The sequence below is a fragment of the Berghia stephanieae genome, chromosome 1 (assembly GCF_034508935.2).
Source record: "Berghia stephanieae isolate SIO BIC M18660-M18661 chromosome 1, UCSD_Bste_1.3, whole genome shotgun sequence".
NCBI classification, from domain to species: domain Eukaryota; kingdom Metazoa; phylum Mollusca; class Gastropoda; order Nudibranchia; family Aeolidiidae; genus Berghia; species Berghia stephanieae.
In genome coordinates this window covers 26,736,208-26,749,759 of record NC_088360.1, presented here as the reverse complement: position 1 = coordinate 26,749,759, position 13,552 = coordinate 26,736,208, and the positions used below count along the sequence as shown (strand labels likewise).

Below are 13,552 nucleotides of genomic sequence, written 5' to 3'. Positions count from 1 at the left end.
TTGCCACGCCGCTTTTATGCCGTATGCCAGATCGAGGCTCTCTAATAGGATTGTCCCTGTCTAAAAAAATAATGGCGTAGGATTGTCGTTATTTGTTTATGGCAGTGTCTAGGTCGAAGTGCCCTTAATGCAGGTTGCATAACCCAATATAGTATGGGCTCATTGTTATACACTGTAATAGAAATATCATGGGCAATGTGTTAGAGCGGCGGTCAAATCCTAGCGAAGAAAGAAAAAAAACACGAACGGTCGGGTGTATCGATGTGAGAGGAACACACACACACACACACACACACAGACACACACACATATATATATATATATATATATATATATATATATATATATATATATATATATATATATATAGTATGCGCTTGGCTAAGAAGCTCATAACATTGCCATCCGGAAGTATAACGGACCGACACACAAAGCTGTGTGTATCCATGAACGTTTATAGTTGGGTTAATACAGTTCAGTGAGCATTACTCATAAACGCGGATGGCAAAAAACAATAACAAAGACCTGAGTGACGTCATCTTCGAACTATCTATAGAACGAAGATGACGTCTATCTGATCTTTGTTATTGTTTTTTGCCATCCGCGTTTATGAGTAATTCTCACTAAATCGTATTAACAAGACTATTTATAAACATTCAATGTTACACATAGTTTTGTGTGTTGGTCCGTTATACTTCCGGATGGCAATGTTGTGAGCTTCTTAGCCAAGCGCATACTATCTATAGACAGTTCAAGAAGAACGTAACGGTGTGATGTAAAGCTCGTTTTGCTGAACAAAATAATGTAACCTATAGATAGAATGCGCTTGGCCAAGGAGTTCACAACATTGCCATCCGGAAGTATAACGGACCAACACACAAACTCTGTGTAACCATGAACTTTTATAGTTTGGTTAATACAGTTTAGTGAGAACAACTCACAAACGCGGATGGCAAAAACAATAACAAAGGCCTGAGTGACGTCATCTGCATACTATCTATAGATAAAACGAAGTCGACGTCACTCGGGTCTTTGTTATTGTTTTTTTGCCATCCACGTTTTTGAGTAATTCTCACTTAACTGTCTTATTCAGACTATAAAAGTTCATAGTTACACATAGTTTTGTGTGTTGGTCCGTTATATTTCCGGATGGCAATGTTGTGAGCTTCGTAGCCAAGCGCATACTGTCTATTCCTTCCGAGTTTGAGTTTTAATAATCAATGGGCATGATCCAAATTCCCTTTCCATGTGCTCGGGTTTTGTTGTCACATTGCAAAATGTGCTCAAAGTGACCTACATGGTGAAAAATGTTCACAGTTTTTGGAATATCAAACATCACAATACGCTTCAATGGTCGTAACGTCACTTCCCCCGTAATGACACATGGTAACTTAGTAACTGGCTCTTAACTATCGGAACAATAGCGGATGCCCTTATGAAATATTTCTCCGACGAGCATAAAAGTGTATCCTCCAGAGGAATAAAACATTATAAATCTGATCATGTTTTGACTTTTACACATTCTGATTACAAGGCATATGAAAAGTTCTAGCCAGCATGAAGAATAAAAAGTAATGATTTTCTTTTTTAGAACCAAGATGGCCGCCGTTGCCGGGCGTCGTAACATCAGACTATTAATCCAATTGGTCATTTTGTTCAGCTTGACACATGGATATGTTTACAACTTTCATAAACAAAGCAGCGTATTTAGATAAATTTGTTAACAAATATCCAATCGTTGGACAGCATCAAATCACGTGATTGGTGACTTGATTGGACGAAAATACGAATATAGATAGTATGCGCTTGACTAAGAGGCTCACAACATTGCCATCCGGAAGTATAACGGACCAACACACAAAACTGTGTGTAACCTTAAATGTTTATAGTCTGATTAATATAGTTTAATGTGCATTACTCGTAAACGCGGATGTCAAAAAACAACAACAAAGACATAAGTGACGTTAACTTCATTCTATTTATAGATCCCCCCACCCCCCATTCTTATGTTGGGTGAGTGTGATGTTTCCAAGGAAATCCTTAAATAAATGGCCGGTAAAGAGAGAGTTAAGTGACGTATTGTTTTCACTGTTTTAATTATTGAATGAAGAAGAGTTATAGCCTAAACATTCTGCGTTTGGTATTTTGTTCTTCTTTAAAAAAAAAAAAAGAATTTTAAATTCACTTTTATATCATTACTTTTTACTAACGAAAGAGGGATAATGGAGAGGCTTCGGATGGGAACAATATTGTATTGTTGAATTTGATTCAATAGTCTGATGTCACGTCGCCCAGCAACGGCGGCCATCGTGGTTCTAAACAAAGAAAATCGGTACTTTTTATTCTTCATGCTGGCTAGAACTTTTCATATGTCTTCTGATCAGAATTTATAAAAATCAAAACATGATCATGTTTATAATGTTTTTCTCCTCTGGATAAACTTTTATGCTCGTCGGAGAAATATTTCATTGTTCCGATAGTTTAGAGCCAATTACTAAGTTACTGTGCGTCATTACGAGGGAAGTAACGACATGACTGTTGAAGCGTATTGTATTGTTTTGTTCCCACCGGAAGCCTCTACATTATCACTCTTGCGTTAGTATTTTCACGATCCCAGGCTTCAGGCAGCCCCCACCATAGAAGATCAAGGGGAAGGCCACGAGGAACATGGAGAAGAATTAAAGAAGCTGATATACAGAGAAGTGGTAAGACCTGGAATGAGATTAAAAAGTTAGCTCAGGATAGAGAAGGATGGGAACTGTTTGTCTGTGGCCTATACCCTGACCCAGGGTGAAAAAGGCAATGATGATGATGATGATTATTATTATTAAATCTTATGTTCCCTACAAATAACGTTATACAGATTGGTTTAACTGTCACTGTCATGGCCCTAACCCTAACCCTAACCAATCCGCTGGTAAAACGATCACTCAGACATTGGTCAACTACTGCCTTATGGACGGAATGAAGTTGACGTCACTCAGCTCTTTGTTATTGTTTTATTTTTTTGCCATCCATGTTTATGAGTTATTCTCACTAAACTGTATTTACCAGACTATAAACGTTTAACCCTCTCCTTACCACCCATAGGAAAATCGTCACATTCGTTACAATCAACCGACAATTTTCTTATTCTAATTTCTCTTATACATCACAAAATGTAAAGAAATGCTTTCATTACAGATATAAATACTAAACACTGTGTTGTAGAATCAGCGACATTCGTATATATTGCTGACTCACTACATCCATCGTTGTGAGTTGTCTTCTTATGCTATAGATAAATGTCATACTCCGGTGGCAATGTTGTGAACTCCTTGCCCATTTATAGATAGTATGCGCTTGCAAGAAGCTCATGACATTGCCATCCGGAAGTATAACGGACCAACACACAAAGCTGTGTGTATCCATGAACGTTTATAGTCGGGTTAATACAGTTCAGTGAGCATTACTCATAAACGCGGATGGCAAAAAACAATAACAAAGACCTGAGTGACGTCATCTTCGAACTATCTATAGAAGCATGCGCTTTGGAGTTCACAACATTGCCATCCGGAAGTATAACGGACCAACACACAAACTCTGTGTAACCATGAACTTTTATAGTCTTGTTTATACAGTTTAGTGAGAACAACTCATAGACGCGGATGGCAAAAAACAATAACAAAGACCTGAGTGACGTCATCTTCGAACTATCTATAGAATGCACTGTTACTTTTTTGTTTGAGTAAGACAATTCTATTCTTGTGTTGGGTGGGTGTGAAATTTCGGGGGAAATTCTAAAAATGGCTGGTAAGGAGAGAGTTAAGGTTACACAGAGTTTTGTGGGAGGATATTACCCGTTGTGGTTTTGCCTTAGCACAGTGAGAGACAGTCAAATGCGGGATTCCATTTTTTAAGGGGGGGGGGGGGGGGGGGGATATGATATTCTTAGCGTTATGATTCAACACTTTCGTCTGTTCTTCTGTTGGTTTACTGATATGTGTTAATTTGAGCATGGGGGTCTTGGTGGAGAGCTAACGTATGACAGAAATTTTATCTTATTACCAGATTCACCAAAGGTTTTCTCTGATATCAACGTTTAACTATAAATAGAACGAAGATGACGCCACTCAAGCCTTTGTTATTGTATTTTGCCATCCGCGTTTGTGAGCGATTCTCACTAAACTGTATTACCAGACTATAGATAGTTCGAAGATGACGTCACTCAGGTCTTTGTTATTGTATTTTACCATCCACGTTTATGAGTAATGCTCACTGAACTGTATTAACCCGACTATAAACGTTCATGGATACACACAGTTTTGTGTGTTGGTTCGTTATACTTCCGGATGGCAATGTTATGAGCTTCTTAGCCAAGCGCATACTATCTATAGATAGAACAAAGATGACGTCACTCAAGCCTTTGTTATTGTATTTTGTCATCCACGTTTATGAGTAATGCTCACTGAACTATATTAACCCGACTATAAACGTTCAATGGATACACACAGTTTTGTGTGTTCGTCCGTCATACTTCCGGATGGCAATGTTATGAGTTTCTTAGCCAAGCGCATACTATCTATAAACATGTCTGATAATCCGTATTGTCATGGTCTCAGCATTGTTGTGATAGAAACATTCGTAGACCAACACAAAGTATATTCCATATCAACAATATTAAATCAATCTCGTAGTTATCATACCAGCAAATAATATTAATATCTGCACACAGTTTAACCCTCTCCTCACCAACTGTAGGAAAATCGTCACATTCGTTACGATACAACCAACATTTTTCTTATTCAAATTTCTCTTGTAAATCATAAAATTTAAAGAAAATGAACAGTGTGTTGTAGAGCATGTTTTGCGTAAGAAATTATTTATCGCAAGAACTTGCTGCTCATGTGTTTGAGTGTTAAAAAATCTATTTTTGTGTTAGTTGAGTGTGAAGTTTTAGGGAAAATCCTGAAAATGGCTGGTAAGTAGAGAGTTAAGATCATGTCTTTTCTTCCTCTGGATTCGTCGTCTTGATTTATTGTTATCCTGTCGCTCAACCGCAGGTTATTATAGACAACACCTTCGCCACGTTCGGATAAAATTTCAATTTTGAAAAAAATATCACAAGATTTTCCTTTAAATTTGAAGGCGTCGTATCAATTGGATTCCGAGTTTGGCTCTCTGGTACAGTGATATTTGTATTCTAAGTTTTCATCCGATAATATTTTATAGGAGGCATGCCAGCTTCTCACGGGCCCAGATTGTGACAGGTACATTTTGTCACAGGCCCAGTTTGTCACAGGTCCAGTTTGTCACAGACCCAGTTTGTCACAGGCCCAGTTTGTAGGCGCCTAGGCATGCCAGTTTGTCACAGCCCCAGTTTGTCACAGGCCCAGTTTGTCACAGACACAGTTTGTAGGCATGCCAGTTTGTCATAGACCCAGTTTGTAGGCATGCCAGTTTGTCACAGGCCCAGTTTGTCACAGACACAGTTTGTAGGCATGCCAGTTTGTCACAGCCCCAGTTTGTCACAGGCCCAGTTTGTCACAGACACAGTTTGTAGGCATGCCAGTTTGTCATAGGCCCAGTTTGTCACAGACACAGTTTGTAGGCATGCCAGTTTGTCACAGGCCCAGTTTGTAGGCATGCCAGTTTGTCACAGCCCCAGTTTGTCACAGGCCCAGTTTGTCACAGACACAGTTTGTAGGCATGCCAGTTTGTCACAGGCCCAGTTTGTAGGCATGCCAGTTTGTCACAGGCCAAGTTTGTCACAGGACCAGTTTGTCACAGACACAGTTTGTAGGCATGCCAGTTTGTCATAGACCCAGTTTGTAGGCATGCCAGTTTGTCACAGGCCCAGTTTGTCACAGACACAGTTTGTAGGCATGCCAGTTTGTCACAGCCCCAGTTTGTCACAGGCCCAGTTTGTCACAGACACAGTTTGTAGGCATGCCAGTTTGTCACAGCCCCAGTTTGTCACAGGCCCAGTTTGTCACAGACACAGTTTGTAGGCATGCCAGTTTGTCATAGGCCCAGTTTGTCACAGACACAGTTTGTAGGCATGCCAGTTTGTCACAGCCCCAGTTTGTCACAGGCCCAGTTTGTCACAGACACAGTTTGAAGGCATGCCAGTTTGTCACAGGCCCAGTTTGTAGGCATGCCAGTTTGTCACAGGCCAAGTTTGTCACAGGACCAGTTTGTCACAGACACAGTTTGTAGGCATGCCAGTTTGTCACAGGCCCAGTTTGTAGGCATGCCAGTTTGTCACAGGCCAAGTTTGTCACAGGACCAGTTTGTCACAGACACAGTTTGTAGGCATGCCAGTTTGTCACAGCCCCAGTTTGTCACAGACACAGTTTGTAGGCATGCCAGTTTGTCACAGGCCCAGTTTGTAGGCATGCCAGTTTGTCACAGGCCCAGTTTGTCACAGACACAGTTTGTAGGCATGCCAGTTTGTCACAGACACAGTTTGTAGGCATGCCAGTTTGTCACATCCCCAGTTTGTCACAGACACAGTGTGTAGGCATGCCAGTTTGACACATACCCAGTTTGTCTCAGGCCCAGTTTGTCACAGACCCAGTTTGTCACAGACCCGGTTTGTCACAGACCCGGTTTGTCACAGACCCATTTAGTCATAGACCCAGTTAGTCACAGACCCAGTGTGTAGGCATGCCAGTTTGTCACAGGCCCAGTTTGTCACAGACCCAGTGTGTCACAGATACAGTGTGTAGGCATGCCAGTTTGTCACAGACCCAGTGTGTAGGCATGCCAGTTTGTCACAGACCCACCCCGCCTGGACTGTGTCATTATGATGGAAGTTATCACTGATACTCTCAAAAAGAATAATAAATGAATGATGGCATGGATTGAATTTTAATTTTCAATAGCTTTTCGTGAACGAACATTCATTGATGAAATTTAACAGCGTAATAATATTGTTAAAATTAAAGAGAGCGATTTCTTTGATTTGCATACAAAAAGGAAGACATTTTGAACAGCATAAGCTGAATTGACATTTTAGAGGACCTATCTCTACATCACCAATATGAAGGTGGATAATAAAAACAAAAACAAATAACTTAATTTTCCAAATACAGTCTTAATGTCACAAATACTCAAATACTTTAATGAAATAATAAATCGGTATCAAAGGTGACACAAAACTACACGCAATGTAAAGTATCTACGACTATTTTAACTCTTCAAAAGACAAACGAGGACGACAAAGAAATAGATGGTTCGACAATATCAAAGAATGGCCGATCATGACCCTATCCTCTTGGTGCAGGCAAACTGGGTCTGTGACGAACTGGGTCTGTGACAAATGGGTCTGTGACGAACTGGGTCTGTGACAAACTGGGTCTATGACAAACTGGGTCTGTGACAAACTGGGTCTGTGACGAACTGGGCGGCCCTCCTTCTGTATACCCCGTTTTTCTCTAATTTTAAATTTATTTATTTATGAAAACAACTGTCCTCTTTCAACGAAAATAATTTGACGCAAATATGGGCTGAGACAATCCTTTCGTTACCTGACAAGGGATGTCTTTTACAGGTTCTAGTTCTAAATAATACTAAAACCTTTGGCTTAAAAACATTTACCATAAATTATGTCGATTGATTCCAAGGCGCAACAACTTTACCCTCATCCCCGTCATGTCAGAATTTCTGAAACCTGAGTAATAAGTAGAAGTCTTCTGTTTGAAGTGAAAACAAGCGGATTCATTCTGATTTTAGTAGGTTTTTTTTTTATAAAGTGGACCAGTAATAATAGCATCGACGTGTACTTATTTCAGGTCTGATAACCCAATTGGTTATGGTCTCATTGTTCTAATGGAAATACTCTCAAACCAATGCAAAATATTGTCTATCACAATAAACAAGCCCATAATTGCGTTCGGCTAGCAGACCTCATAATATATGTGCACCTAAGGGTAACCCTTTTCTGCCGCCTCTCTCTCACTACCTACGGTATGAAAAGTCACACCTATAGTAGAATATTATAGATAGTGTGCCCTTGGCTAAGAAGCTCACACCATTGCCATTCGGAAGTATAACGGACCATCACATAAATCTATGTGTAACCTTAAACATTTATAGATAGTTCGAAGATGACGTCATGCAGGTCTTTTTTATTGTATTTTGCCATCCGCGTTTATGAGTTATGCTCACTGAACTGTATTAACCCGACTATAAACGTTCATGGATACACACAGTTTTGTGTGTTGGTTCATTATACTTCCGGATGGCAATGTTATGAGCTTCTTAGCCAAGCGCATATTATCTATAGTCTGGTTGATACAGTTTAGTGAGAATTACTCATAAACCGCGGATAGCAAAAAACAATAACAAAGACCCGAGTGACGTCAACTTCATACTATCTATAGAAACATTTGTCGACTCAAGTGTGATATTCAGTAAATATCCAATCCTACAGGAACACCTAAAGATGGGAGGCCTGACCAAGAACGATCCAAGCTGCAGTCTTGGCAAGTGTTCCCAGTCTCCTAGGCCCACACCCACTTTTAACTCACTCAACCCTAACACCGAATATATCCGTAGTATACCCGGGGTTACTTTTACCCCGTGTCTATTTATTACATTTTTCTGAGACAAATTATAGGTGTAGTATCAAAGCTACTGTTTTTAGATTTTACATATTAATGGTAGGTTGAATAAAACCATCTATGTACATGCTGATTTCTAATACATTTTTTTACAATTTTGAAAAGTAGCAAAAATCTCTAGGATTGAGTGAGTTAATGACTCCAGCTGAGTGAGCAGTGTGCAGTGTGAGTAAACTATAAACAGTGGGGTAGGGTTAGGAGGGATGGCAGAGGGGATAAGGCAGAGCACTTCCACTCAGGGGACCCGGGTTCGACGACAGCTCTCTGTATCTCTAGTTTTCCCTTTAGCAAAGGAACTTAACCCCTGCTGTTGAACTTTGAGGCGCTGTGCTGAGGCTGACGTCTGGCTATCTCGGTTTTTTCTTGATTGATATAGACACTAACGACAAATTATCCCTAAGTGTGAATAAAATAATTTAATCTATTCATATTTTATTTAATAGCATTGATAAGCAGTGACAGATACTGTAAAAAAACCCCAAACAAACCAACCCCGAAGGGCTCCCAACAGTCAAAATGTACTGTATCACATTGAGATTAAGTTAAATCTTCCATGCTCGGTGAATAAAAGACGTATCCTGAAGTGAATGAGTATGATAAACCTGTGAGATGTGTTGTATAAATAGACACATCTATTTTACTAATTAATAGTAAGTAAAAAAAACACACAATACAGTTTATTTGCTTACTATGAAATTTTATATAAATATCAAATGATAAAAATATGGTGTAGGTACATCCTTTTCCGATCAAATGTTCATATCGCAGCTTTCAATTTCAACAATGAACAACAAAATCAGTCTTGAACGGTCACATTATAGCAAACAAAAGATGCTATTCGACCTTTCCGAATAATATTATGTTGGATCAAAACAACAATAACAACAACAACAATAACAATAATAATAATAATAATAATAATAATAATAATAATAATAATAATAATAATAATAATAATAATAATAATAATAATAAAATCGATAGAGAGAAAGGCGGTTTTTCGCTCTGAATCCCAAAGAAACATTGTTTCACAATGAAGATATGTTATAAAATCAAAGATTGTTCTTGATAACTGTCTTTTTGAATGCACAATAAGATTGAATTTGACTGCACAATGCTGGATTCGAACTCTACGTATGGTATACATCTTATCTGGAAAAAGTTATTTAAATAATAATAATAATGGACGGATGAAAAAGACAAACAAATGAATTTAAATGACAATAAATCTAAGAACCATAATCCAAATCAAACGATGTAAATGTTGAAGTTATCGTCCTTGAAACACATCTGACTTTCCTGAAGTATTCGAGTACGAGGCCCCATGGGAATTCCGATACTCTTCAACTGGTCGTCTGTCATGTACGGTAACTCCATCATCCCGATGTGCTCCTGGTGGAAATTCTTCACGTATTGCTGGGATGGACAGGAAAGTATTGACAGAAGATCAATGAATGAACAAATCAAAACGACATCTCTAGATATATACATTCATAATATCTTTAAAAAATATACCAAAAAAAATCATAAAAACAAACACAAGATGAAAAAAGAAAAAAAAAACCCCAAAAAACTTTGACCTTTTATACAGTGCAATATCCACTAAACGTGCTCAAAGCTCTTTACAAAGGGTCCCTGACCAACAGCAACACATAACATGTATAACGAGACATTACGATTACAAAAATATTATTGGTTTGTGATATCAGTTATCGTTCACCAGATTTTTTTTACTTATGCCCGTCAATCCTAGTGGAGCATAGGCCGTCGACAACAGTCCTCCATCTTCCTCTGTCCTGGGCCATCTTCTCCAACTCTCCCCAGGTGTGTCCCATCCTCTTCATGTCCGCCTCCAGGTCTCGCCGCCAGGTGTTTCTAGGCCGCCCTCTCTTCCGTTTTCCCTGGGGGTTCCATCTCAGCGCCTGCCTAGCGGTGTTATTGGTTGGCTTCCTCAGGGTGTGCCCAATCCATCTCCATCGGCGGCGTCTGATTTCATCTTCTGCTGGCATTTGAGATGTTCTCTGCCACAGGTCTGCGTTGTTGATCCTTTTTTTTTTGGTCTTAATATAATTTTTTGTTCTTCTTGTTGCAGGTGCTTAACATCGCCACCAACACTATTAGGTTATATATGGTACCAATTTCTAGCTTTAATTACAATTCATCGGCCCAAAGAGGCCAATGCTTTTCCAGGTCTGTGTGTTTCCTAATATCTTTGCTTTAAAATCTATAAAATTATGATATTCAAAGTTGTCATTTTTAAATGCAAATATCTAAAAATTGTCAGCGGATCAACAGAGTGAAACGAGGACTTCATGTCCATGTTATTATAGTATAGTGAAAGAGCATCAACAAAGGGTCTTTAGTTCCCTGTCAAGAAGAAAACGGCGAGTGAGGGCAGTAACTTCAATCCGGAGTCGAATTTTCCTGCCTTCATCTTTTCATTTAAGCCCCGAGTAGGTTCTAGGGCGGAGGTCAGTTTCAATACTCTTCAACAGTCGTAACGTCACTTCCTTCCTAATGACGCATGGTAACTTAGTAACACTGGCTCTAAACTATCGGAACAATGGCGGACGCCGTATGAAATATTTCCCCGGCGAGCATAAAAGCGTATCCAGAAGAAAAAAGCTCATAAATTTGATCATGTTTTGACTTTTACACATTCTGATCACAAGGCATATGAAATGTTCTAGCTGCATGAAGAATAAAAAGTAATGATTTTCTTTGTTTAGAACCAAGATGGCCGCCGTTGCCGGGCGGCGTGACATCAGACTACTGAATCCAATTCGTTTCAGTTTATTTTGTTTATCTCGACCTCAGAATCGTCACTATTCATTTCAGATATGCTTTTTTATTTTCATTTTATATCTAAAGGAGAGGTTTATTGCTACCAAATTCGCATTTTAAATTGAATTGAGCTTTTATATAGCGCAATATCCACTTAACGTGCTCAAAGCGCTTTACAAGGGGTCCCTGGTCAACAGCAACATTTAACATGTAGGACGAGACATGACGCCTGTTAGGCAATATTACAATTTTTCGGACAAAGACAACGCTGTTAACGGCCAGGTACTCATTTTACACCTGAGTACGGTGAGAGAATGTGAGTAAAGAGCCTTTCTAAAGATCAATCATTCAGAGGAACTTTGGTGAAAATGATAGAATCATAAGATAAGCCAGAATTTGGTATAAGGCCAAATTTGACTTCACTTTACTTCATCAACAGATCAACAGGATTCGAACTCAAGATATTAGATATTTGCATTTAAAAATAACAATTTTGAATATTATGATTTTATAAAATTTAAAGCAAAGATGCGATAATTTCCATTCAGGATCAATAAAGTATATCTTATCTTATCTTATTAATTTATTTTTTTTAATTGAGCTTTTACATAGCGCAACATCCACTAAACGTCTTCAAAGCGCTTTACAAGGGGTCCCTGGCCAACAGCAACACGTAACATTTAGAACGGGACATGACGCCTGTTAGGCGATATTACAAATTTTTGTTTGGACAAAGACAACGCTGTTAACGGCCAGGTACTCGTTTTACACCTGAGTACGGTGAGAGAATGTGAGTAAAGAGCCTTCTCCAAGGACTCAACTATGCGCCGAACGCGATGCTCGAACCTAGGACCTTCCGATCCGAAAGCGAGTGTCATACCACTAGACCACATAGCCGCACAAATCAATTCCAAAGCATAATTTTAAAGTCAAGAATCACGGGAATAAGGTAAAAAATATTATTAATTTTGACTTGAAACATATTCTATCTTTTCTCATTGGAATAAGGTAAAAAATATTATTAATTTTGACGTGAAACATATTCTATCTTTTCTCATTGGAATAAGGTAAAAAATATTATTAATTTTGACTTGAAACATATTCTATCTTTTCTCTTTGTTGAAATTCATTTCAGTAAATGACATTATTCAAAAAATTGAATTTACCTCATATCCCAGACGTGTTAAGAATATTTCCAACCATGATGGTTCCTGTCCGAAAAATCTGCGGACAAAGGGAGATAAACCATGAAACTATTATTCAAGTGCTATGCCAAAAGTTATGAAAATTAACAGTATTAATTAAGGTACTAGTAATTATCAATTGTACTTATTAAATAATAATAATACATGACATATATATATATATATATATATATATATATATATATATATATATATATATATATTTCCTTGTTTATTTAGTTTCAGTTCAAATTCTTTACCTGCCAGTAAGAAGAATGCAACCAAAACGGCCATAAAACACTTCAGCCTCCTCCTCCTCCTCCACCATCTTTTTCTTCTCCCCCCCCCCCCCCCCCATAAATTGACTCCCATCCAGACTGGATTTTACTATCGATTTAACATGTACCTAAAACAAAGTAAATAGCAACAACAAAAACAACAACAACAACAACACAAATTTAAAAACAAACCAAATAAACAAACCAAACCCCCCCCCCCCCAAAAAAAAAAAAAAAAAAAAAAACCAAAAAAAACAAACAAACAAAAAATAACGAAAACCAAACAAAAAAAAAAAAAAAAACAACCCCCCCCCCAAAAAAAAAACCCAAACAAGACACACAAAAAACAAAACAAAACACACAACAAAATAACAAAGAGTATGGGACCTTCCTTACAACCTATATTATTATATTCATTTATGCTTATTAAAATGAAAGCCACGCATCGAATCACCTCCAACATAACACACGTTTTAAGACGATTGGCTACATGTTATTATGAAAGTTGCTCACCTGGTTAGTTTGTTAACTTGTTTCGGGTTGGTCAGGGGATGGTTGTAGCCCCGATATTTGTCAAAGTCACGGCGTCTTCTGTCCTTGTCTCCACCGTTGTTGGTGCCAGAGATTTTGAGCTCCTGAATCTCTCTTTTAACGTTCTCAATCTCTCTGGACATCGTGTTCTGGGTTCGTAGCTCCGAGG

At 38.4% G+C, this 13,552-nt stretch overlaps 1 protein-coding gene across 4 annotated transcripts in view; it reads right to left on the bottom strand.

The window, feature by feature from the left end:
• Window positions 1–9,708: 9,708 nt before the first annotated feature.
• Window positions 9,709–13,552, bottom strand: part of LOC144971065 (uncharacterized) — a 21,827-nt gene continuing 17,983 nt past the window's right edge. For all 4 annotated transcript variants that reach the window (XM_078911431.1, XM_078911414.1, XM_078911410.1 and 1 more), the window contains 3 exons: window positions 13,366–13,552; window positions 12,557–12,614; window positions 9,709–10,022 (listed from right to left, as the gene is read on the bottom strand). The exon at window positions 13,366–13,552 is cut by the window's right edge and continues 71 nt beyond it. In XM_078911431.1, coding sequence (XP_078767557.1) covers window positions 9,855–10,022; window positions 12,557–12,614; window positions 13,366–13,552 — 413 coding nt within the window. In that variant the 3' untranslated portion in view covers window positions 9,709–9,854. The remainder of the gene's footprint in view (window positions 10,023–12,556; window positions 12,615–13,365) is intronic.